Source organism: Lampris incognitus, chromosome 17 (genome assembly GCF_029633865.1).
Source record: "Lampris incognitus isolate fLamInc1 chromosome 17, fLamInc1.hap2, whole genome shotgun sequence".
NCBI lineage: Eukaryota > Metazoa > Chordata > Actinopteri > Lampriformes > Lampridae > Lampris > Lampris incognitus.
In genome coordinates this window covers 18,123,324-18,150,695 of record NC_079227.1, presented here as the reverse complement: position 1 = coordinate 18,150,695, position 27,372 = coordinate 18,123,324, and the positions used below count along the sequence as shown (strand labels likewise).

General features: G+C 44.1%; 1 protein-coding gene across 1 annotated transcript; it reads left to right on the top strand.

Moving 5' to 3' along the window:
- The first annotated feature begins 1,664 nt into the window (after window positions 1-1,664).
- On the top strand, window positions 1,665-16,970 carry med1 (mediator complex subunit 1). Its single transcript, XM_056297334.1, has 16 exons — window positions 1,665-1,785; window positions 2,718-2,824; window positions 2,949-3,027; window positions 4,354-4,408; window positions 5,408-5,540; window positions 6,314-6,342; window positions 6,501-6,572; window positions 6,987-7,061; window positions 7,211-7,374; window positions 8,044-8,155; window positions 8,704-8,828; window positions 10,318-10,445; window positions 11,000-11,201; window positions 11,429-11,524; window positions 11,718-11,823; window positions 11,911-16,970. The coding sequence occupies exons 1-16, from the start codon at window positions 1,665-1,667 to the stop codon at window positions 15,857-15,859; spliced, it is 5,553 nt and encodes a 1,850-aa protein (XP_056153309.1). The 3' UTR covers window positions 15,860-16,970.
- The last annotated feature ends 10,402 nt before the right edge of the window (window positions 16,971-27,372 follow it).

Genomic DNA, 27,372 nt, shown 5'->3' with positions numbered 1-27,372 from the left:
ATATACATTTCTGTATAATTGCTGCACTAAAAACTGCACCAATGTCACTTCCTGTCAAAATGGCGACCGAATGCCAGTTGCTTTACTTTACTTCGGCCCCACCCAGTGTACTGTAAACCATTGTAACATGGCAATGATGCACACACTAGGAGGATTAGGGAAGGCTTACCAACTGTGCCAGGCCTACTCCCTATGCCACCCCTTCCCTCGGCTCAGGAGGAGGTCCCGCTTGGCATGGCAAGGTGAACTAGCCCCTGATTGATGGGCATGGTTTCAGCTCACCACTGTGCTCCCCAAGGCCTGGGCCTCCCTCTCCTTTCTCCTACTGCTGTCTTGGCAGCGGTGCCCATCTCCTCTTCCATGCCAGCCAGCCAGCCAGCTAAAGCTCCTGATGGGCACATCAATTACATAGTGGCACCTCCCCTCTTTTCTCATGTCTGTGTGTCTGTCTACTGTCTCAGACAATCCAATCTGCTCCCTCTTCATCTCCATTGCTGTCTAGCTTCCTCTGTGTGTGTGTGTGTGCGCGCGCGTACGTGCGCGCACATACATACTCCTTCCTGTATTTGTGTGTGCTCAGTTTCACAAACATATTGTACAAATGCTCAAATGCATATGTATTCATACACATTTGCACACACTTCTGCACCCTCTCGTACACAGGTCATAACGATGGTGGGGAAATCCTCCCCTGAGAGAACTCACTGCGGTAGGCTCAGCTGTCCAGTGGGATCAGGTGTGTGTGTGTGTGTGTGTGTGTGTGTGCGCGCGCGCGCGTGCGTGTGCGCGCGTGAGTGCGCGCGCACTCGCTCATACGTTTACACGCACATGGGTGCCTTTGCTGCTTAAGATTTTTGGGTGTCTGCAACAGTATGTGTCCCCAATGCAAGCACTGTTTATTTGTTAATGATTAAAGTCTGTTTTATGAATGCTGTACAAGTGACTAAGCACTGGTTTGCCTTATCTTGCTTTTTAGGTTACTTGTGAATTGTTGTGCCCTGTGAATTCAGATAGGGTAGGCAATTTGTGTAGCTTTGACGGTCTTTAATAAATAAAGCAAGCAGTGTTTAGTTAATTCATTTTATAGCTTTTCGAATTCATTAGCGTTAAGTAAAATGCACGACCGCTGGATTTATTTCACCATTTCCATGGATTTTGGCGCCCGACTGCTCTTGGCGCAAAATGAATCATTTACTCACGGCGGTCGAACGCCATCTGCAGTATTTATTTGTCCACCGTCCTTTTCATTACATCGCTTACCACTACAAAAATTCCGGAGTTAATCTCTGCAGATGTTGGTATATGTAAAATAGCCTTGTATGTATGTATATATATATATATGTGTGTGTGTGTGTGTGTGTGTGTGTGTGTGTGTGTGTGTGTGTATATATATATATATGATAATGTTGAAATGTATGTTTTTACAAAATTTGAAAAAAACTTGATTTTCAGTTTCTTTATCTTTTTATATATTTCTTATTTTTTTACTGTAGTTGGTAAGCACAAAATCTTATCCTCAGCTCCAAAATAAATATATTTCAGAGATGGAACGATTATCAGTCACATGTAATTTTTTCTCATATCCAAACTGATGTATTTTGCGTAAACCCGGACCCTGGAACAGCCCCTACGGAAGCCCGGATGGCAGGGGCGGAAAAATAACGATGGCGGCGGTGTCTGCAGTTTCAATTCAGAGCAATAGCCCTGCAAGAGAGCTTACCCTTTCGGCTCAGCAAGGCGGTGGCCAGGCACATGGAGATAGGGTCAAAAATGAAGAAGGAACAGGTAATAATATGAACCTCGTGAATTTGTGTGTTTTTTTAAGCGCCAGGCTGGATATGAAAACGGGGGCTAACTAAAGCTAACTGTTGGCTGATAAGCTAGCTTAGATGGTTTAGCTGCTTGAGTCAACTACATTTTAACATTTACGCTCGACTCGGTCCCATTTGGGGTTAAAATGCAAGATACTAAAACTGCATGTCACTGCAGTTATATCTGAGAGACTTTTTAATGTTCCGGAACTTCATTATAGGTAACGAAAGCTTGCACAAACAAACAAACGTATGTTATTGGTACATTGTACTTTCCTGTTATGGTTAGTCAGTTAGCTTACTAGCAAATAACTAGCTAACACTTTTTAGTTTTCCTATACAGACTGATGTTGCTTGTTTTTTTTAAAGTGAAACATTTTCATCATATATCTGAAGTTTAGTAAAGGATACGCTATCATATCGATTAAGTTGAAAAAGGAGAACTATCCTTACACTAGCTTATTTAGACTGTTGCTTTGAGCTAATGACAGCATGGTGAAATATGTCAGCTTCTGTTCCCTTAGCATTTCCTTTTTGGTGCTTGACAGCCTTATGCAGATCAGATATATTCTTCCTTACAGACCTTTCGTTTATATTATTTCCATAAGATGCATCTAGCGGCTGTTAATGGAATTACTTCAACAAGTCCAACCATGAAATAAGCTTAAATCAGGCGTAAACAAAGTCAACGGGTGCAAGGGACAGAGCCATGGTGCCCTGACAGTATTAAATAGATTAATTGGCTGAGATTTTGTTGCGTTGCCCATTTCAAATTTTGAAAAATGAGTTTCTGTCAAAACAAATGAATGGAGAGTGCAATGATAATTATGAACGTGAGTAGTATTAAATGTTTACTCAGCTACCTTTTATTTGATATCTAATATTAAATGTCCCCTATGATTTCAGAAGCAGAGAAGCAGAGTCGAGTGGCTGCTCTGCTGGAGAGGCTCCATGCCAAGCACAATGCTTCACGGCCCTGGCAGGAGACCAGCAAGGTGGTGCGCCAGGCCATGGTAAGACTGAGACCTCTTACATTTTAACTGTCAGTAGCCTTTTAGAATTTAGGGTGCAGTGTAGCACATTTTATCCTTTCTCAACTATCCCCTCGTTCACTATACTTCTCACTTTGTGCTCCAGGAGAAACGCGGTGTTATGAATGCTGCTGGCCACCAGCTCCTGCTTACCTGCCTGGAAACCCTGCAGAGGGCGCTGAAAGGTAAGACTGCCAACTCAGAAGACAGAGGCAGAAGTAATGTTTAGCTGTTTAGAGTCTCCAGATTCCAAAGGCACCACGCTGATTGGCTGTCCACAATGTGACTCACAGAGTGTCTGTATTTCCAGATGACATGGGTGCATTGGTTTTTATTTGTTGCCGGTAAACAAACTTATTGTTAAACCAGAGCAGCAACCAAAACAGAGAACTTCTTGAAACAGTAAGAGTGTTTTTGAGCAAGACTTAATTGCTGAGTTTGAGAAAGTTTGTGAAGTTCATGCCACTATCTCACTTTGAGACTGCTGAACCATTGTTTATGAAGACTAGTTTCACTTGGGTCTGTTTTCTGGTAGCATTGTTTCTGAATTCACTGCTCTTTAATGTCACATCAAAGCAACAGTCTGTGGATGATCTTTTTAAATGGCAGTCTTAAGACCTTTTTCCAGTCAAAGTAGGCAGCTCTTGAATTTATTAAAGAACAGTGTGGACCAAACTTTATGCTGATAGTCAAAAGTCTGGCTGCCAAGCAAGACGTAGAGAACAGGAAAAAGATAGAGCTTCCAAACTTTGACCTTATCTTGATATTTTTAATCTAGGCAATTGTCATAACACTGGAGTAAAAAAAGGGACTGAAATAGCCCAAACAGGTGGACATCCTTGTCAACATTCAGAACACAAAGTAGTATGTTAAGGAATTCAAAACATTGTTTTTATTGTAAAAGGACAATAATATTGGGAAGTTGTTTCAAAGAGCAGCTGAAGAACTGGTGCTGAAACAGTTCTTTATAACATGATGTTAGCCTGCAAAATCATTGGACCAAAATATTCAATGTCAATAAATTTTGAACTAGTGTGCGGAACACATCACTTTAATATATATGTTTGTTCCTGAACGGCCAGTGGTTAACATGAACTGTTAACAATAAACCACATAGTAATTTTTGTCAATTTACATAACTGTTTGTTTTCCTATTGGCATCCTCCTCATCATATTGTTCATATATCGCATAATTCCCTTATAATTCTGTTATCTTCTTTCAACGTGATATTCTGTAAATTGTGTACACACAACATCCATTGCACATCTGTCCATCTTGGGAGAGAGATCTGTCCTGTGTTGCTCTCCTTTAGGTTTCTTCCTATTTTTTCCTCCTTGTTAAAGATTTTTTGTTTTTTGTTTTAGGGAGTTGTTTCTTGTCCGATGCAAGGGTCAGGGGACAGGAGAGGACGTTGTATTGCTGTAAAGCCCACTGAGGCAAATTTGTAATTTGTGATAACAGGCTTTACAAATAAAATTGACTTGATGCTTTGTCTGTCTCTCCTCTTCAGTGTCATCCCTGCCTTCCATGACAGATCGTCTGGAGTCCATCGCTCGACAGAACATGTGAGTGTTCAACCCGCTTCATGTTGGTCTTATATTTTCTTTGAAACTCACACTTTCATTGACAGCATATCACTGATTTTGAACAAAATAGTTGTTGTGGTTGATGGAAGTGGTTCAGCTGGAGGATAGATTTTCTATTTGTTCACCACTTAGGTTTTTTTTGGGGGGGGGGGGCTTCCCATGATGTATTTTCTGAGACTGCTGAGCTGACCTTTTTCAGCCAGAGGGTTCAGCTAACTCATCAACCAGCTGCTGTTCAGATTGAAGGTCACGTCAGATATCAGTTAAATTTCATCATTAGATTTGATGCTGCAAAGGTGATGGTGAATGTGGTTAGATGAGGTGTGGTTCTGTATTGCCAGAATTTGCCATTGAGCTTCTTGGAGGTTGTTCAACTCATTATCTGTGACAGTGGTCCCTGCTCTTATCCCAGTGACATATCTGTTCTTCATCCTTTCCTTTTCTTTTAACAGCCAAATGCTCAACCTAATTAGATAGTTGAATGACATACTGAACACTTTTAATTTTGTCATTACTACATGTGAAATTTAGCACACTGCGAAAGACAATATGAATGTATGAATTGCCCTTTTCAAGTGTTTCTTCACTAGGAAACATTCATTTCATTAAAGTTATCAACTTGGCACATTAGTTTGATCATACTACATTCAAAACACATTTAAGGTTAAACAGTGATCTGTATCCACAGTCCTGTTACTGTTGTTTTTGAGCATTTGTTAACCTTTCTCACCATTACGTCACCATCTTGATATAATGTGTCATTTCATTATATATCATTACTCATGCAGAAAACATTTTAACATCCTCGATTTTCAGTATCCTGATGCTGATAGAAATTGTCCCATTAACATTTCTAAATTGAATTTGTGGATGATAATGGTTCTCTCTCTGTGTCTCCCATCTCTCTCACTTTCTTTCTCCCTCTATCTCTCATTCTCTCGTATCTCTTTCTACCTTTGTATCTCGTGTCTGTACCAGGCTGGGCTCCCACCTTAGCCCTTCAGGGACAGAGTGCTACATTACATCAGATATGTTTTACGTGGAGGTACAGCTGGACACCACTGGTCAGTTAGTGGATGTCAAGGTGGCTCATCATGGAGAGAATCCTGCGGTCAGTAACTTTTGCATATAGTTTCACATCTTTGCAACATTTAGCGCAATTTCCTCCGCCCTAGGCTGCATGTGGCCAGTCATTTTATTCCTAACCTGTGTTCTTAATCTGTATTATCTGTACTAAATTGCTGGCATGAATTGGGGTCAATGCTGTTGCAGTAGATCCTTTAGACAGTGCACTAAAAGTCCACTGTTCACGTCCTCATCATGAAGAAACTGCTTACTAGCAAGTATACTGCTACCATGGCAGATATTGAAAAGAGTCACAAAATATGCAAGCTGTGTTATACAAAGCTCATCTATTTTGGCATTAATATACACTTGAGAAGTTAAATGATAACACAGTGGACCTTGTAAGTGATGTGCACACTGTCAGTAGGACCTGCTGTCTTCTGGCTATAGAGACATGTTACCTTCGAATTACCAATGTTGAGTACTATTCTAATTGAGTACTATGAGTACTAATTGAGTACTATGTTTTCTGTTATTGTCTTGCCAAGATTAAAAAAGAAAGAAAGAATGAAACTGGTTCAAATTTGTACATTCCAAATTGTCTCCCAATAGAAACAAAGACCACTGATTAAAAATAAAATCGTGGGGTGTCTGTTGATTCCTTCTTGTAAGTTTGTGTAATTCTTTCAGTTGCACATATACTGACAACCTAGTGAAAAACATTTCTTTCCCTTGAATTTCTGTTCTACTTTAACAACTATATTTTCCATCATCAAAAAACGAACTTTCATTTTTTTGTTCTTCTTATGTTGGTCACAGAGCTGTCCTGAGCTAATTCAGCACCTTAGGTGAGAAGAAAACAACACACACCATTCCCTGATACCATAAAATATATGATCTAGAGTCCCATTATCAGTTTCTTGTTATCCTTTAAATAATTAAGAAAAAAAGGTGATTTGAGGTAGTTAAGATGATTGTTCCCCCTTATTTTGTTGGTTCTCATCAGGGAGAAGAACTTTGAAGAGTTCTCCAAACATCTGAAAGGACTGGTCAACCTGTACAAGCTCCCTGGTGACAAGTAAGTAGGCTATAAGTACGCAAAGATGATATCAGCCTTATATGTGTTTTCAGTGTGAGAGCATTTCCAATAAAATCTGATTTAGATCAACACATCATGAAATTAAAACTATTTTGTGTTCCCAACTGTCTGGCGTTTTTAATGTAGAAAAAAGATTTTTCAATCATTTGTGTAATGCAGTCAAAATGATGGTCACGTGTGCATGATTTATTTAAACTGATCGATAGAATTTTTACCATGATATTCGGACACAGATTTTTTCCCCACTGAAAACCAGTACTAGCAGTGAAAAAGGTGATAGCAGTGTATCCCTAATTGGCTATGTTGTGAAGCTATGAACTCTTATCTTGTCTAGAATATTGTTTCTCATGTACCAGTTCAAACTGACCATCAAACTGCATATCTTTGTTCCAGTAAGCTGAAAACGAAGATGTACCTAGCACTGCAGTCTCTGGAGCTTGATCTCACCAAGATGATGCACATGTTTAGGTCAGTTCACATACCTCTCTATATTCTCTTGTCAACTTCCTTTTCCCCCTCAAGGTTGTTTTTCAGTGCTCTTAATAATCCTCCTGTACACTGAATTCTACTTGCGTATAGCTAGTTCTTTCTTTATTTTTTCGTTGTTTGCATTCCAGGTTAGCCACCAATGCTAATACAGTTGAGACCATTCTCCACGGCAGCGTGGGCCTGCTGACGGCCAGAAGCGGTGGCCATCTTGTTTCTCTTCAGTGTTACGTGTCCCCTTATGACATATTTGAGGAGGGAACGGGAACACAGCTCAACTTAACGGACAACAATGGTGAGTACATGAGGAAAGCAGGCAAGCTTTGTGTCAATTACAAAGCAGAGAACTGGAAATAAATGTGGCCCAAATGTTGGTAAATTTTTCTCAAAAAGACCCTGGCAGTCACCACCAAACATTTAGAGGTCACACTATATTCTAAAGATGGCTTGAAAAAAACACAACAGGTGAAATATATGTTAACTTTGTTCAGTTTGTTTAAAATATTTTACTGCTCATTCTATCACAAAGCGGTGCCCAGGATTTTTGCAATGAAGAAAGACTTTCCAGAATAAACACATCCTTTAATAATTTGATAGTCATTTGGATCAAATTTGGTTAGTTTGGATTTGAGTTTTTTTTTTAATAGGACTCCTGATAAAGTTAGAGGGTAGAAACACTTTAAGTTAGTAGCCAAGTACATTTTACATATAACCTGAAATCTGTCCTCTTCATTTAACCCATCCTTACTATTAGGAGGATTGGCAACCATTTCTCTGGGGACCACCTCCAGAGCTAGTGCCTTGGTCAACAGCAACAGCAAGAGTATATTGGTAACATGTATGTCTTTGGTGTGGGAGGAAAATGGAGCACCCCAGGAAACCAAAATGAACACGGGTGCCATTGTGCCATTAAAGCCTGCCTCTGTGTCCCCTTTTATGAACACCTTGACACTGTCTTTTGCAGTTCCTCGCTCAATGGGTGTCAGTGTGTCTGTGACAGTCGAGGGAACCACCTCAGTCTACAAGCTCCCTATTGCACCGCTCATTACTGGATCCCACCCTGTGGACAACAAGGGGTAAGGTGGTCTGAAAACCTGCCGGCATCTTACATTGTCATTATGTAATTACATTTTATTCATTTAGCTGATGCTTTCATCCAGAGCAACTGACATTAGTAAAGTCGAGTCACGATTTGTTGAATTCAAATCCATTACAATTTCATTTAGCAGACACTTTTATTCAAAGCGGTATACATCTGAGAGGTAGTTGGCTTGTATAGTATTAAGAGTCTAAGCCACGGACTCTTATTGGATGGAGACTCGTCCCAACCAGGGTTTGAATGCCCGATTTGCGGTGGGAAAGCTGGTGTTCATACACTACTTACCTATCCAGCTGCTTCATTAGAACTCCTAGATACTGAATCTAGAATCAACCAATGAAAGGGTCAGAGTTCTGCTGCCCTGATATTTCTGATTATAGAATAGTCAGGTTTGGGAAAAAGTGTAAGTAAAATAATAAACAAAAGAGCTTTTTTTTTTTTCACTTCAAGCTGTTCTACCAGGAACATTGCCAGAGGCTTTGCAGAAAACAACCTGCTGATGTTTACCTGGTGTATATGTTTCAGAACGCCCTCCTTTTCCTCAGTGACCAACTCCAACTGTGTGGACTTGCCTGCTTGTTTCTTCCTCAAGATGAACCGCCCCATACCCTTCTCTCTCGCCTTCATTCAGAGGATGGGCACTGCAACAGGTAGGTTTTCAAAAATTTTAGGAATGGAATCTTTTTGATGAAGATCATACAAGTCCGTTTGACGTTTTGAGTTTTTTTGTTTTGTTTTGTGTGCACACAGTTGAGGTTATGTACTATTAAGAGTTGTTCTCCATAGACTTTTAAACTGAAAGAATGTTAATTTACTAAAAAAAAAAATTCAAATGTACTTAGATGGGTGGTAGGCTATCATGTGCAATGGAGGGCCATGTGTATTCAGGTTTTCACTCTTAATTTAACACTACAAGCTGTCCCTCAATCAGGAGGGAGGAATTAATCTATGAAATCTGTTGATTTGTTTTTTGGCTGGAATAGAAACCTGCATATTTAAGGCCATTAATAACACATGGTCATCCGCTATTGACTTTGGGGTTTCTTTGTCTTTTTGTTTTTTGCCTTTTTTTGGGGGGGGGTGCTTTTCCTCCCCAATTGTATCTGGCCAATTACCCTACTCTTCTGAGCCCAGTCGCTGCTCCACCCCCTCTGTCGATCTGGGGAGGGCTGCAGGCTACCACATGCCTCCTCCGATACATGTGGAGTCGCCCGCCGCTTCTTTTCACCTGACAGTGAGGCATTTCGCCAGGGGGATGTAAAATATGGGAGGATCACGCTGTTCTCCCCAGTTCCCCCTCCCCCCCGAACAGGCGCCCCAATGGACCAGAGGAGGTGCTAGTGCAGCGACCAGGACACATATTCAGATACAGCTTCCTACCCACAGGCACGGCCAATTGTGTCTGTAGGGACACCTGACCAAGCCGAAGGTAACACAGGGATTCAAACTGGCAATCCCCATGTTGGTAGGCAGCGGAATAACACTATGCTACCCGGACTGCCCCGTTTCTTCGTCTTTTTTCTACCTGTGTATGCATATGCTATGTAGGATGGAGTGGGTAGAGAAGAGTGTCAGAAGTGATTTGTGACAGAAGGGTACCAGCAAGAGTCAAAGGGAGGGTTTACAAGATGGTAGTGAGACCGGCTATGTTATATGGTCTGGAGACATTGGCAGTGACAAAAATAAAAGATAGGAGGCAGAGCTGGAGGTGGCAGAATTGAAGATGCTGAGATTTTTATTGGGAGTGACGAAGGACAGGATTATTCATATATACTCATTCCTAATAATTCATGTATACTCATTTCCCCATATTAGAGGGACAGCTCAGGTAAAGCAAGAGAGGCAAGATTGAGATGGTTAGGACGTGCGGAGGAGAGATGCTGGGTGTATTGGGAGAAGGATGCTGATTATGGAGCTGCCAGGGAAGAGGAAGGCCAAAGAGGAAGTTTATGGATGTGGTGAGAGAGGACACGCAGGTGGCTGGCATGACAGAGGAAGGAAGATGCAGAGGACAGGAAGAGATAGAAACAGATGATCTGCTGTGGCGACCCCTAACGGCAGCGGCCAAAAGTAGTAGTAGTAGTATGCGTATGCTGTGTATAGTATGTTTGCCCAACCTCTCTCCACCTCTTCTCCTAGGAATCCCAGTGTTTGATAGCTCTCCCAGCCTGTCCCCTCTCTACCAGCTCATTGTCCATAGCCAGCTCCAGCAGCTTGAGGAGAGCAATCCCCCACCGCCACTCTCACACAACATGCACTTCTACTCTGTAAGTAGATACTGACACCCTGGTTATCTATTTGTCTATGCATAACCTGTTAAATCTATTTATTTAAACGTTTAAATTTATTAATAACCAACACCATTTTACTATTGGAAGTTTTACCATCTGTCTTGTCAGGGATATTTTTGCAGCCTCAGCCAGTAGACCACCTTGCACTGATTTTGTTTTTCAATTTTGTTTTCCATGCACACATTCTCATAATTGTGTCAAGTCAGTGTACATATTCATTTTTAACATGTGTGATGCATGCAAAAAATATGAAATTTCATTTAATTTTGCAAATTAAATGGATGACAATACTTTCTTGATAAACATCATGGTTACATTGGCAAAATCTGTCTCATAAATTGAGATCTGCTGTAATGTTCTTTGCCTTTTTTTTTATTCCTTCAGTCTTCTCATTTTAAAAGTTACAAACATATGCATGGCGATTAAAGTTCTATTTAGGTTGCTAAGTTAGGGTAGTAAGATAAGCACACAATAGAATCTGTTTGTAAACAGAAAATGACACTGAGAATATCATCTTTCCTCATCCTCAGTCACTGCCAGATCAGCAACACTGTTACTTCCTCAATGGCGATGCTCCTGTACAGGAGGGCCGCTCCCTCCAGGGGGCACTGGTGTCCAAGATCCCTTTCCGCCACCCAGCCCAAGTACCAGCTCTTCTTGATATTATTCGGCACCAGGCAGCCTACAACACCCTGATAGGCAGCTGTGTCAAACGCACATCCATAAAAGAAGGTGGGTAGTTGATGGATCTTGGCCCTCTCAAACAGCAAGAGCTTGTCATTATTTGTTGATTCAGAGTCCAGTGAGCACCAAGGTTTCATAGATAAATTCTGAATTCTAATTAAAAAATATGTTCCGGGATTTTCTGTAAATTCAGCAGATTTCTTAAAGATAATTTATTGTCCTATGTATTAAGATATACACTGACCAGTATCATGCCTTTGCTGTTGTTCCCTCAGACAGCGCAGGCCTGCTGCAGTTTGAGGTGTGCCCCCTTACTGACTCCAGCTTCAGTGTCTCCTTCCAGCATCCTGTCAACGAGTCATTAGTCTGTGGTGAGCACACAATCCTAATGATTCTCCTTACTCTTGATATCATCCAGAAGTGGCACTCTTTGACTGAATGCATTTATTTTTTAATTACCTGTTCAGTGACAGTGTGTAAAATTGACTTTGTATGTTGAATGAGTTGCTGTATCAGTGTGATGCTAAACTGAGTCCTTTAACCCATCTTGCCTCCTCCCTCTAGTGGTGATGGAAGTGATTGACTCCAGACAGGTAGCTTGCAAACTATACAAAGGACTGTCGGATGCTCTGATCTGCACTGATGATTTCATCACCAAAGTAGTCCAGAGGTGAGTTTTATCATTGTTATTTCAAACTTACTAGATGAATGTGGAGGTTAAGTTGTCCATCATTGATGCAGATAATCCGTTCCTCAGATGCATGTCTATCCCTGTGACCATGCGGGCCATTCGGAGGAAAGCAGAGACCATCCAGGCAGACACTCCAGCCCTTTCCCTCATCGCGGAGACTGTGGAGATCATGGTGAAGAATAACCTGCCGCCTTCAGGTAGTCCCAGCTATAATATGGCCACGGGCGCTGATGGTTCCAATCCAATGGTTCTGCCTGGGCTCGGAGGTGGTAATACACCTACTGGAGGAGGGCCTCCTGGTGGGGCCAATTTTACAGGTCCCATTACCTCTTTGTTTGGCTTGAACCGCAATCAGGCCCAAGGAGGGGAGTGTATGAGCCAAGGTGGGGGGACTGGGCAGCAGCAATTACAACAACAACATCAGCAACAACAACAAAGTCAAGGCCACTCAGAAGATTACAGCAAAGTCACCCAGAATCCCATTCTAACCAGCCTGCTCCAAATAACGGGAAATGTAGGTTCAAGCCCCAGCTCCCAGAATCCACCCCCACAACCCCATCAAACCCCACCCCCAACTTCCTCACCTGCCAGCAACACCAAGAATCATCCCATGTTGATGAACTTATTAAAGGACAACCCCTCCCAAGATTTTGCAGCACTGTATGGTTCTAGTCCACTAGAGCGGCAGAATTCATCATCTGGCTCGCCACGCACAGAAGGCATGGGGGGCAACTGCCCTGGAAGTGGCACAAAAGGAAAGAAAAAACGCCCGCGGGGGACAGAGAAAGGTGGCATGATGGCTGGGGCTGGTGGGGGAGGTGGTATTGGAGGCAGTGGTATGAGCATGAAAGCACAACAATCTTCCATGCAGCAGCACCACCACCAGCACCAGGCCACACATGAGGACGATTTCCACCGTGAGCTGTTCTCTATGGATGTTGATGCCTCCCAAAACCCAATCTTTGATGTCAATTTGCCCGGTGATGGCTTAGACACACCCCATAGCATTACTCCAGCACCTAGCCAATGTGGAACCCCGCCCTCAGGCCCAGGTGTGCCTTATCACACACAGTCACATGTGCAGTCCCAGCAACAGCAGCAGGCCCCTTTGCCACCCAGAATGGTACGTCTCTCCAGCTCTGATAGCATTGGGGCTGACATCACAGAGATCCTGTCAGATTTGCCCGAGCAGACGGGTAAAGGTAACAGTGCAGGCCATGGACAGCACCACATGGGCAGTGGTGGGGAGGATGGCGGCCCATTAGGTACCCCGATCCGTGACTCCTCCAGTTCGGGCCAAGGTAGTGCTGTGTTTGACTCAGACATTTTTAATACCAACAGCAATGAGAATCCCTTCACAGATGCTGCTGACCTTATTGCTGAGGCAGCTGCCACTGCAGCCACACCCACTAGCGATTCTTCCTCCACCAATTTTTTCCCAGATGCTGCAGACTTCAACCCTGACCTGCTAACCTCAGGCCATGGCTTCTCCCAGGGCTATTTTGATGACAGCTCCCCTAGCGCTGATGGTGATATGGACCTTGTCAAGGGCTTTGTTGGGAGCAGCCAACAGAACACCCCTTCAGGAACACCTCAAAATCCTCCATCGCATGGACAGAGCACACCAGAGCCCTCACTGAAAGACCCTTTTGACATGGGAATAGTCTTTGGAGGCAACAGTGGAGGGGGTAAACCACTTTTGGGACAAGCTGATTTGGGGGATGCACACTCATCTCATGGAGGGGGTGGACAGAGCCCCCTCATGTTGGGCCTGGGGGGAACTGGGAGTGACTTTAAAAGTTCAGAGGTCAAAGTAAAACAGCCACAACAGGGACTAATGAGGCCCAAAGATGAGAATGGAGGCAGTGCAGGCAGTAGCTCAGGAATGGGGATGGGCAGCAGTGGTTCAATGGAGGGGAAACAGGTTAAACGTAGCAGGACTCCCTCAAGTGAAGGAAAGTCCAAAGATAAGCCCCCTAAACGCAAAAAGATAGACCCTGAAGGGAAGTCCCCCTCCCACAGTTCAGGGGGAAGACCGTACACCCCACCAAGTGGTGGCTCTGGATCTGGAGCAAGCATGAGTGGAGGGGGCTCCAAGTCTCCTGGGAGCTCAGGACGCTCACAAACTCCTCCTGGTGGTGCCACTCCTCCCATTCCCAAAATCACAATTCAGATCCCCAAAGGGACCTTATCTGGGGGCAAAACATCCTCCCATGGTGGCTACACCTCGAGTAGCTCAGCCAGTGGCAGCACAGGGGGGGCAGCGGGTACCAGCAGCAGTAAAAGTCACCATTCTCACTCTTCCTCTTCCTCTGGAAAGATCAAGAGCAAGGAAGGCTCTTTGGGTCAGGGCAACAGTGCAAAACCAGGGAGTGTTGGAGTAGGGGTCGGAGGTGGACCATCCCAGTCTAAAGGCTCATCTCAGGGAATGGGTATTGGCAAACCAGGCTCTTCACCCATCACAAAACATGGACTGTCTGGTCCAGTAGGCAGTGGGGGTGGAATTGGAAGTGGTAATAAGATCAAGACTCAGGGGGGAAAACCTTCTGGGTCACTTATGAATCCAAGTATCAAACCCAACATCTCCCCTTCTCATTCCCGCTCTGGTAGTTCTGGTGACAAGATGTCCTCCCCACTGAAAATGCAGCAGTCCCAGGTTCCAGGAACCCCTCCCTCCTCCAAAGCTAAGTCCCCCATGGGCTCAGGAAGTGGCAGCTCGGGTGGGTCCAAGTCATCCTCTGGAGGGGGGTTGGGCTCCCAGAAGCCAATGGGTAGCAGTTCCTCTTCAGGCTCTACATCATCAACATCTTCCTCCAACTCAGCCTCTTCGTCTGGGTCCATGGCCTTCTCAGGAGGCTCCCAGTCTCAATATGGAACGGGTGGGGGAGGAAGTGGAGGGTCAGGAGGAGCAGGAGGTGGAGGAGGGAGTGCTGGTGGAGGGGGAGGAGGAGCCGGAAGTGGGGGAGGTGGAGGAGGAGGTGGGAGTGGTGGTGGAGGAGGAGGTGGTCAGAACAATGCAAACAACCCCAACGCCAAAGGCAAATCTCCCAGCCGCAACAAGAAACCCTCCCTTACAGCAGTCATAGACAAGCTGAAGAGCGTAGGAGGAGGAGGAGTGGGGGAAGATGGATGTGAAGTAGGGCCGCCAGCAGGTGGTCCTGGTGGTGGTGGGTCAGGCCCTGGCACTGGTCCTGGAAATGTACCTGGCAGTGGACCCCCCAACATGGGTCCTTCTAAGCATGTCATGTCCTCCCAAGGCGGGGAGTATAAGCGGGAAAAGTCTGACAAAGACGCCAAGGCCAAAGTGTCTGTCTCAGGGGGAAACAGCGGTGACAAAAAGATGATGGACTCAAAAACAGGAGGGGGGAGTGGCACTTGTTTGGCCAAAATAATCATCAGTAAACCAGATGGTGGCTCGCCCAGCATCAAAGCCAAAGTGACCCTCCAGAAAGCTGGTGAAGGTTCTGGGGAGTCCATGCGTCCCCAGCTTTCCAGCCTCAAAGCGTCACCGTTGTTTAGTGGCTCCACCCCAAAACATGACCGCTCCTCCCCTAGCCATAGTCGCTCACCAGGATATACCCCACTCAACCATGATAGCGAGAGTGAGTCTGGCAGCAGCTCGGTGGCTGAGAAGTCCCACCAGAACAGTCCCAGCTCGGATGATGATCAGACCATGCGCCCCTTGCCCCCACAGGACTATATGAGCTCCATACCTCTTAGTTCTGGGGAGAAGCACAAGAAACACAAGAAAGAGAAAAAGAAGCAGAAAGAAAGGGAGCGGGAGAGAGACAGAGACCGTGAGCGGGACAGGGAGAAAGAAAAGAAGAAATCATCCATGTCCATGGGTCCATCCTCACATCCCATGAAGGCAGACAGTTGGTCACGGTCACCCATCTCAGCCTCTGACTCCTCTCTGTCCATGCTATGTTCAGAACGTCCATCTCGGCCCAGTCCAGTTTATATGCGAAATGAAGATGATGACCTCATGGACTCAGCGCTCACTGGCAACCTGTAATCTTTTTTTAGAGACAAGATTTGAATTTTGCCAATCTTTTTGAGGACTTTTTTTGGATGCATGTCATTTAACATACAAATGGGACTTAGTATTTATTTAACTTTAGCCAAGAATTGGGACTGTCTAAATAGGAAATGGCTTTCTGAAAGATTTATAACCTATTAAAGCTGTGTTTTAAAATGCCATATTTTACCACTCAACAGTATCAGTACGTATTACAACAAGAATTTAAAGTGGGATACTAGTTTTAGATACAAGTGGGTGCTACATAAATTACACTGACATCTCAATCCACATCTCAATCAGCACGGGGGCCCAGTGGTTACCACTGTTGCCTCACAGCAAGAAGGTCCTGGGTTCAAACCCCAGGCTGTCCCAGGTCCTTTCTGTGTGGAGTTTGCATGTTCTCGTGTCTGCGTGGGTTTCCTATGGGTGCTCCAGTTTCCTCCCACCATCAAAAAGACATGCATGTTAGGGATAATACTCCTGTCTGTGCCCCTGAGCAAGGCAATGGAAAGAAGAACTGGAGTTGGTCTCCGGGCGCTGCAGCTGCCCACTGCTCCTATACAATAGGATGGGTTAAATGCAGAGAACAACTTTCATTGTAAGAATACAATGTCAAATAAAGTGGCTTTCACATTTTGAAAAGAACCATTTTCTTGAGTTTCATTGAGGGAATGGCTGCTTACACTATTTTCAAAGAGAATCACGTTTTATTTTGGATTTTTTGATATGTCCCTTTTTCTGTTACTGTGTTGTATATTTTATCGTTGTTTTAAAATTTCAGTTCATCTGCAGCTTGTTTTGCATTTGTTTTCAAGACATGTTTAATGAAAAATCTACAAGAATACCACAATGTTTTTTAAAAAAAAACTATAACCCCTGCTTTTTTAAGAGAAAGTATTGAAAAGCAAGAATTGTACAGCGTTTAGGCTAATTGCCCTGTTTTTCACATGGAGATTTTTAGCTTTTGATACCTTTTAAATTGTAACGCAGATCGGTGTAGGTGCAGACCGCTACAGTAGATTCCTCACTGAGGAAGACACATTATGTTTGCTCTCCTGCTTTTGTTAATTGTAGAAGTTTTGAAAGCTTGAAATAAAACATTTCATTGCTTGAAAATGTCCAAGTCTACATTATTGTATTTGCACAGGTCAAATGTTTCCTAATTAATGTATTAAACCTCTTGCAGGCTGTTGGCAGTGAACTGGTTTCTGCTATTTTAACCCGTCACATGTGCAACGAGAAGCTGTCAGCCTGGCGTATCTAATGCACATGCTGACATCTACCTTCATAACATGGGACATTTTTCTTTTTAGAAGCAAAGATCATTTAAGAGTAATGTCGGGCCGGGCTGCCAAATACCTATTTTCTTTATTTTTCGAAAGACAAAAATTTGGGGAATGTTGACCCACCCGATCCTTGTCTTACGATGAAGAGTCGTGGCAAGCGGCAGTTCAGCTCGTTTTGGAAGCGCCACTCTGCGCGAGCCGCGGCAGAGATGACGCTTTAACAGCCGAGCTGAGTGAAGCCAACCGACTGTGGACTCAAACGCACGACTCGCACCAGGCAGGTAGAGTGAGGGTCTTTACTCAAGATGGGTTCGGTACACAGCACATCAGTCCAATAGACGGGCAGAGGTCATTCAATAAACATTATAACGATATTAGGCAAAGGCGGGAGTCCAAAACACAGAAGCTAGCCCAAACGTTACTCAGGAGGGTAGACCAACGACAAAATCAGGGGCAGGTGAGTAATTAGGCACAGGTGAGGGTAATCAAGGAAGCGGGAAATACTTGAGGACAGGAACTTAAGACAGAGGCCGCGACGTTACACAATGGGCACTTCTTAAAGCCACCTGCTCTCAGAAACGGGCAAAACGCACCGGAGAACACATGACAACTTATCGACAAACTGTGAGGTGGGACAAGGACTGCTAGCAGCGGGGCAGCGGGTTGTTCGTCTTGGACGTCAAATGTAATAGTCTGTAAAACGAGAGGCGGTGCCAGCTCGTCCCCATTGTGTCTCGTAGTTGACTCAACGGCAGATGGAAGCAGTGGTCCAGGAGGCTCCTCCTCTCCTGCGACTGAACCGGAAGTGACGTTCTCAGATGGGTTACTACACACTCCCAGAGGTAACGATTACAGGGTGAAATTACGTTCTTAGTTAATTTTCACGCCTCATTCCACAGCTATGATACAGGAGTAGATTGGAAACAATGATGAAGCAATTCAGAGAGAGAAAAAAAGGATACAAACAGAAACGTTTTACCAATGAAGTGTTGACTTGTGACAGTAACAAGAAATGTCAACGCCATGGATGTAAATGAAATGGCAATCAAAATGCTAAAGGTAGGGGTCAATGCTGGAGTAAAGGGGCACTTTATTCCAACACCATCATGGAATCCCCCTGATCATTTAAACTAGGCCTGGATTTTGCTGCACTTGATTTATCCTTGATGACATAATGGATGCCACTCTTCTGCCATGTGAGATTTGAAGCTCAGAGCTGGATATCAAATGTGAGCAATATTTTTTTGAAGCCATATCGGGCTCCAGACTCTCAGTCGGTTGATCTTCCGAGCCGTGGCCACAAATATCCAGACTTGCTGACTGGGTTGTTTGGCGCTATAAAGTTGCTGAAACTGCTTAGCTGATGCATTGAATGTGCTCCCCATATATAAGCAATGTAATGGAGTCGGTAATTTCTGGGAAATGTTGACAGCTGAAGCAGCAAAACCGTTACCAAACACATCTTGAGGACTATGTTTTGTAAACACAGGCCTGTATTAACATACAGATAAGTGTCCTTATGGATGGATACCTTGCAACTCTGCAGTATCGAAAAAAAACCAAACTAATTACGAATATCCAAACCGTGATAGTCTTTTGTAGTTGTAGAAGATCTGCATACTACGCCATCAGTAATGGCTAGAATACAGGTTTAACCATCTTTTTTGGTGTTGGGGAAAGAGCTGACACCATGGCTCTGCAAGTCTTTCCTTTTGAATGATTCTCTTGGAGTGGGCAAACACCAATGCAATTACGAGTGTTACCCATAGGTTGTCAGTTCATTGGACAGAAACATCTTCAGGATCATAGCTTTAAGTAAACATCTTGTTCACATTTGTTCTACTTCACTGTAGTTATCATTTTTCAACCTTAAAAGTTAAAAAAGAAAAAAACACGGCATGCTTTAAAATATGCTATTATGAATCTTTGTCAAGTGTGACTGTTCAAAACTATATGTGCAAAAGAGAGGACACACGTTGGTGCATTTTGATACTTTAGATACCGTTTTACTGCAAGGTTATTGGGGGATATGTCTGGCAGTCATGCATGTCTCAACTCAGAGCAACTTTTCTTGATACTTTTGGGGTAAACTGTCACGTGTGATGCCAACAACCAACCCAGCCCAGCCCCAGCTCCTATCCCAGCACAGTAAACACTGCTGGGTCACTCTCACCTTGCAATGGCAGCACTGACCAAGGGCTACAAACCCCAGATGACATTCAGCCATCTATCTTAATGCTGACCCATGAAAAGCTGCTCTCTCAGGAAGAAGACAGCACTGTAAACTAGCAATGCAGGCCAAACACTGCAATACAACATTGCAGCTGCATGTCTTGAAATGCAGTCATTATAACTGTGGTTGCATTTATATATATATCACGTATATAAATGCAATATACCACACATTGCACTCTTCCTTTTATAAAGGTTATGATAAGTATAGATGTGCTATATTAGGACAATATTGACAATGACCAGGTTGAGTTGCACCAGCTCCTGTCTAGCACAGCCCAAATGAAAAAGCCTTGCACAGGATAGATGAAATACAGCGACTCATCAATTAAATTTCAAACCCAATCAATCATTTACTTGCGGCTTTACCTTTGAAAACGACAGGTCGTTGGCTTAAATCAGGTAGGCAGCATGGCGTCTCAGTGGTTGACGCTGTCGCCTCACAGCAAGAAGGTCCTGGGTTCGAACCCCGGGCTTGTCCAACCTTGGAGGTCATTCCAGGTCGTCCTCTGTGTGGAGTTTGCATGTTCTCCCTGCGTCTGTGGTGGGGTTTCTCCCAAGTGCTGTAGTTTCCTCCCACCATCAAAAGAAACATGCATGTTGGGGTTTATACTCCAGTCTGTGCCCCTGACCAAGGCAATGGGAAAAGAAATTGGAGTTGCTCCTAGCTACACAGATCACAGCTTGGATGGGTTAATTTGCAGAAACTAAATTTTCCCAAGGGGATTAATAAAAGAAAATTAATTAATTAATTTTGCTGAAAGGGCTCCACAACTGTATACACCAAATAAACTCTTCATCTGTATCTACTAGCAAATCTAAATCTGATTCATTAATGGACAGTAAAAAAAAAACCCCGAAAAAAAACATAACCCATCTTTCTGACTAATGGACCAGTAAGCCATGCTGTGGCCTCCATCAGGTGCAACGTAATACCAGTTTATATAAAAGCTAACTTTGTAAATGACTTATAAGAAGGTTGAATCAGTTCATCTGGATACGTTTATTGACAGATACGTTTCATCGCTCATCTAAGTGACCTCTTCACATAGATGGTCTCTTGGTCTCCCCATTCAAACCAGCGGTCCTCCGTATCGAGGATGCGCACATCCCCATCCCTGGAAGAGTGGCCAAGGATGAGGATGTGCGCATCCTTGATACGGAGGACTGCTGGTTTGAATGGGAAGTCAAAGAGGCCATCTATGTGAAGAGGGAATGACTATCCTTGAACCGGGGGGGGGGGGGGGCCTTAGAATGCTGTGATTGCAAACGTTCCCAAATTCTCTCTGAATAGTACACATGGCCATTGTAACTCTAGTTAATGCCCATATTTGCATATGAAACCGACCGTTGGTTTCAGTCGTTATGCCACTGTAGTGTTTATACGGGGTGGGGATACCTGCAGTCAGTTTAGACTGGAGAGGTCACTTAGTTGAGTGATGAAACGTGTCTGTCAATAAATGTTGTGTCCAGATGAACTGATTCAACCTTCTTTGATTTTCTTACCTGGATTATTGAGCATGCATCAAGCTATGTCACTTGTATGTGAGCTTTTGAATTCAAGGATACTCGGCACACATCGCAGCTCTGTTCTCCGTGTTATGTGACAGGATGAAAATCCTCTAGCATCGTCTGCCATGAAGCTGAGAGATTATGGTTGGTGTCGTCAGTGTATTTTCTATTTTACAGAATTCTCTTTGCGCCATGCTGGATTGGTGACAGTAAACTCTTCACGTTTCAAACCTTTTATCTGACTGTTGTCCTGTCATGGCCATATACTGACAGGTGCGCATCTCTCTATTGTGTCACTCTTCAAATAAAAAGCATGTGTATACACACACACACACACACACACACACACACACACACACACACACACACACACACTCTCTCTCTCTCTCTCTCAGGTGTTATCAAGATGTCGCCACTCCATAGCTGTTAGAGGTCCTAATTTCCCTCAACAGTGTTTCAAACACCAATTGAAATGCCATGGAGATAAAATAAAACCACAGACAGCAGCCTCCCTCCTCCTCCTTTCTCCTCTCTCTCTCTTGCTCCTTAATTCATGTTTTTTTTCATCAGTGGCTCCAAAGTGATGATCTGCTTTTTTCTTCGCCACAGCTGAGTTTTCCTTCACAAACCCCCATCCCTCTAGATAGGCTTCTTGGCTTGACGCTCATCATGCTGCATGTGATAAATAGGGCTGAATTATTCTCCCTATTTAAGTCCTCTGTACTCTCCCTATTCTCTAATTGTCTCCTAAAATTGATGCTATTACAGGTCCCCTATCTATATATGTATTACTAGAGCATCCCCAAATCTGGTTGGGTGACAGCTAGTGAATCTTTTCCACTATTGAATGAACAGCGGAGAAACCAGTTCCTCTGTTTAGGTTTGACTACATGCAAAACCTTTATTTTTCACTATGGATGCACATAGAGAGAGCAATGCCGTTGCTTCGATGGGTTCAAGACAACAATGCAAATGTTTGCCGCACAAATAAGTACATATGTACTCATTACAGCGTAATCTTCAGCTCAGCTGGAATCATGGCTGCTGAATCTATGTTTTTAAAGTTCTTCAGAGATTTGTTGCATGCCTCATAACCCCCACCACCACCCTTTTTTTTCCATTTAAATTCTTCAAATTTTGCTGTTGGTTCTGCTTAGTTTTTTTTACTCTTGAGTGGCATCCTCTCAGCACTTACACCGAGCCTGACATTGTCACTCGCCGCCACCAGCCAAATGCCAAATCACTGTTGTCAATATTACTGGCAAATTTGACACATGCACAGCTTGTAGTCAGTCTTTTTTTTTTTTACTATTATTATTCTAAAATCAACTTGTGGCAGACCAATCTTGCTCTCAATCCAAATGTAAAACCATCTGATTCGCTTTCCTTCCCATCTTATAGCAGTCACAGACCTCCATTGTGATTGTCATTCCTTCATCAATGTAAATTTCCCCCACCTATTTTCAGGTCATGCCTTTAAACTAATCTGTCCCACTTTCCCTCACTGCCAATCCCCACTCACTCATTCTTCTCACTCTCTCTCTCCTTCCCTCTCTGTCTTACACACACATACACACCACACACACACAGACTCTCTCTCTCTCTTTCTCTTCTGGTTTTGGAGTCCTTCCCTCCAGTATCATCTTAGCTATGTGTTTCTCTCTCTCTCTCTCACACACACACACACACACACACTTGCTTACTTTGCTTGCCGGTTGTCCATCATATCCGATGATGACCATCTCCTATTTGTGAGTCCTTTGGTGGCTGAATAGTCCAATCTTGAATGCACAGTTGCTGTTGCAGGCTGGGCATGTAAAAGTGTTGCTGGGGGGGGGTAGCTTTGTGAGCATGCCTCTTTGCACGCTTTGCTACACAATGTTGTGTGCGCTGGTTTTCCTATACTTCACTCCCTGTGAGGCGTGAGAGTGCCAGATGGTGCAGCAGGGGGCAAGTTCCTCCAAAGAAGAGGGATTGATCTGGCATCTTTTCCGCATGGTCTTCATTTGGTCTTTGAACCACTTCCTCTGCCCACCAGCAGTGCGTTGACCAAGGTGTAGTTGGCTGGAGAGGACTTTACGTGGGAGTCATTGGCAGGGCATGCAAATAACATGCCCAAGCCACCTGAGTTGATGGTGGTTTAGGGTAGACTCCACGCTGCAACTGCCTGCCCGCTCCGACACCTCTGTGTGTGGCACTCTGTCCTCCCAAGTAATGCCGAGGATCCTCTGGAGACGCCTCACATGGAAGGCCACAGGCTTCTGAGATGGTGGTTGTAGATGGTCCATGCCTCACATCCATAGAGTAGTGTGGAGATGTATACTGCTCTGTAAACAAGCACTTCGGTGTGGAGATTGAGGTTGCTGTTCTGGAAAACCTTTCTCCTTAGATGACCAAAAGATGTTGAGGCTCGTTTGAGGTGGTATTGGATCTCATCATCCATTGTGCAGGAGTCAGATAGTATGCTCCCCAGATATTTGAAGGCAGGAACAGTGGCCAGCTGTTGCCCTTCTGCTGTGAAGGTTGTTGGGTGGCTTGGGAGACCGGTACTCATCTGACACATCACCTCTGTCTTTCGGGTGTTGATGATCAGTCCCATTCTACCGTATGCAGTTACAACTGCCGACAGAGTGTTTTGTAGAGCTTCCGGTGTGTGGGCTACCAGGGCACAATCGTCGGCATACTGTTGCTCAATGATGTTCTCAGGGGTCAATTTGGTGGTTGCCTGAAGCCTCCTGATGTTGAATAGGTTACCATGGAGCCTGAAGTCTATGGTGACTCCAGCCTGCTTCTCCATCCTCTTTCGTAACAGTGTTGTAACACAGACTAAGAAGATATTGACAGGATATACACACACACATTCATGCACGCACGCACACACACATTCATGCACGCACACGCACACACACACACACACACAGACTCTCTCTCTCTCTACTCCAGTGTTGCGTTGGATGTTTGAGCTATTCTCTTTATCTGTCTGCCAGGGCTAACATGAACCTCTGCTCCTTTTTTTTTTCTTCTGCCTTTTCTTTCTGCTCTCTGTCTCTTTGTGTCTGTACCCCTCGGTCTCTACTCTCAATCTCTCACGTTCCCTGTCTACCTGTCTCGCACACGTGTACACGTGCACACAGACACAAACATGCACGTATACGCACACACTTGCTTTCTCTTTTGTATTTACATAGAACATTTGGTCCACTGTCATGCCTGCAGTTGAATGCCTGTCAGCAAGCTACAAAATCCCAGCATCACATTAAATGTGCTATATTTTAGGAAACAGCTTTTTGCCTAGGCTCGGCATTGATTTAGTGGTGCAAAATTAGGTTTATGTGGTGAAAAAATTATGGCGTCAACGTTACTTAACCATTTCGCTGGTCCTGCATCAGGAAATTTTTTTTTGCCAGACTAAACAAGCCAGTAAAAATATACAACAAAATGCTTTTTTTTTTTCTTAACTTGTGCTGTTGGCAGGGTGGGTTGTCATACAACACAGGGAATTTGCGTGCCAGTGTGTCCCAGACAGAAGTCATCTGCAAGTGGAGCTCAGATTCTCCACCTGCAAAGGCAACCTTCATTAATGATCAAGAACCACTTAGAGTAACTCCTTCCTTTGGCTGACCTGTGGAATGACAAGAGCACAGGGTTTTTGTTATACATGTATAGCTGCCACTGGTCCCCCTCTTCAGCATGTCTGATCAGCTAAACAACCAGTCAGCATCGCTTCTCCAAGAGGGAGACAATCGCAAGTGAGAGAAGGAATCTCAGAAAGGAAAAATGACAACATACTATACCTGATGAGACAGAGACGTAGAAACAGACGCTGACATGTGTCCGACACAACAATTAAATCGAGCTTATCAGTGTCAGTTTAGGATAGCGGTTATAGTGACAAGAGAAGACTGAAAAAAAAGGGGGGGGGACGGGGAGAGAGGACTAAGAAGAAGGATGTGTTCCAGGGAGTGTGTGAGGCAGATGCTAGCAGTGTGTATGCGCATTTATTTGAAACTCCGTTCGTTACAAAAGCATGCACCCCTCAGTAAAGATTAAAAAAAAATTCATATTCAAACAGCGAGAGATGTAGAAATCATTATATCACACCTCCTCACGGCATCTATTCACTGTGCTTCAACATGTTGATTATGGGGGAATGCTAGGATATTAAAATTACTATGGCTTTAGTGTCACGATTTTGCACTGAATCGATTTTTCTGCCCACTACTATGCTCTGCGTCACACCCGGATCTCTGTGACATCATTCGTGACAGTACTTCATGTAAACACGCCCTGGTCAGCCTCTGTTGTGAGCCAGAACGCATCCCTCATGTCACGTCCATCTTCAGAATGATTAGCGCACAGGAGTGACAAGTGATGTGCAACATGACAAGGGAAACTGGCTGTGGCAAATGTGCCGTTTCTGGTCGTCAGTCAGCAAACCGTCCATTGCACGGTCTCCCAAAGGATGATGGGAGTTGAAAAGAAGCTGTGGAAATTCATTTGCAGTGAAGACCTAGCAGAAGTTAGCTCGCACACTACGGTGTGCCTTCATCACTCCATGGCATTATTATCATTATTTTTTACTTTCCCCCCTTTTTCTCCCCAATAGTATCTGGCCAATTACCCCACTCTTCCGAGTCGTCCCGGTCCCTACTCCACCCCCTCTGCCGATCAGGGGGAGGGCTGCAGACTACCACATGCCTCCTCCCATACATGTGGAGTCGCCAATCACTTCTTCTCACCTGACGGTGAGGAGTTTCACCAGGGAGATGTAGCGCGTGGGAGGATCATGCTGTTCCCCCTCCCCCTCCCCGAACAGGTGCTTGACTGAACAGAGGAGGCGCTAGTGCAGCAACCAGGCTGAAGATGTGACATGATGGATAATGGCCAAGATACACCAATTTGTTTCTGGAGGACATCACATGAGGAAATCATCAGGTTTAGCACAGGATATGATGGATTCAGAACTCAAACTCCAAAACGTTTATTGCAGACTCAGGGTCCATCACAAAACAAAGACGAGGTAAAAAACAAGAGAAGAAAGAATAAAGCCATATTCATTATGGGACTGTTGTATATTGAACACAACTGCAGCTGCACTCAAGTGATGTCATGCGCATCCGTGCAGAACAGCTACCGTATCTCAGTCTTGCGTGCAGGTATCTGTTTTCACAGCAAAAGATTTAGGTTGGAGTTGTAATCACAGCTACTGGCGGCTTTGCTGTGTGTTCAGTTGGTCCCATGGCATCTGACATACAAGAGCTGCAGGGGAGCGCGCGTTTTGTTTGTTTTTTGTTGGGTTTTTTAGCCAGCGAGATGAGTTCAGTGGAACGTAATGTCACCCTACAGCATGTATGGAAGAGCCACAGTTCCTATCTGTTGATGAGCTAGATGACATGGAAATGACCTTTCAGCTCATCCTGCAGATAAGGAGGCATGGGGGAGACAGTCGTTTGCCAGTTAGTAAGCTTTGCAGCGGCAGATAGTCAGCTTTCTGAGGCGAAGGGGCCGGGGGAGGAGATGGGGTGAAAAGAAGAGGCAGTGAGAAGAAGGGGAAGAGAAAGTGGGCAGAGAAGACACTCTAGATGTATTTTCAACCCGAGAGCACCGTATCCTCAGCTGAGGGTATTATTACACGGGCAGACTCCAGCTCATACACTGCAGGACGAGGGGCAGGCTGGTAGCATGAACGCATACGAACAATTACTCTCTGTAGCTTAGACTCTCTGAACAAATTCATTTCCCTTTTAATTGATAAAATCTTCCAATTTTTTATTCATTTTTTTATATATAGATTTTGAAAATCCTTCAGAATAGCGCAGCAATGTTGTGGTGTCTCGACAAACATCGTTAGTTTTTTAGTGTACATGTGTATATTGTCTATTAGAACATCAACCGCTTCAACTCGATGTCTTAAGGTTAATAATTTAGACTTATGGTATGTCCCAGAGCTGAATGAAGACCCTTTTGAGCCACATTATGGCAGTAATGGAAGAGTGACATCATTTTGACGTTCCACACGATTGAAGAAACTCCATCATCTCCAGAAGAAACCCCATCTCCAGCTGAGTGAAGCGAAATGGAAACCCAAATGACATACTTTTGCTTTTTGAGAAGCCATTTATAGACCACTCATTGTACGGTAGTGTGGATGGAGAATTCCATGTCAGCAGGATATATATGTAAAAAAAACTACTCTTAATAATTCCTGATTCGCTGCAGATGTGAAAACCTGTCCATACCTCAGAGGGCGAGGGACGGACAGATCACTTCAGCTCATCAGTAGCTGCCTTTGGTTTCTGCTTTGTGAGATAGCACATAATGGTTTAAAATAATGTACTCAAGTATGTTTTTTCATGAATAAGTGAAACCCATATTTTAACAAAAGGTAGCTCAACACATTTTATACCATTTCAATTAGCCAGAATAGACGCGCCATATCACACTGTTGTGCAAAACACCAATAGACTGGTTGAGCTT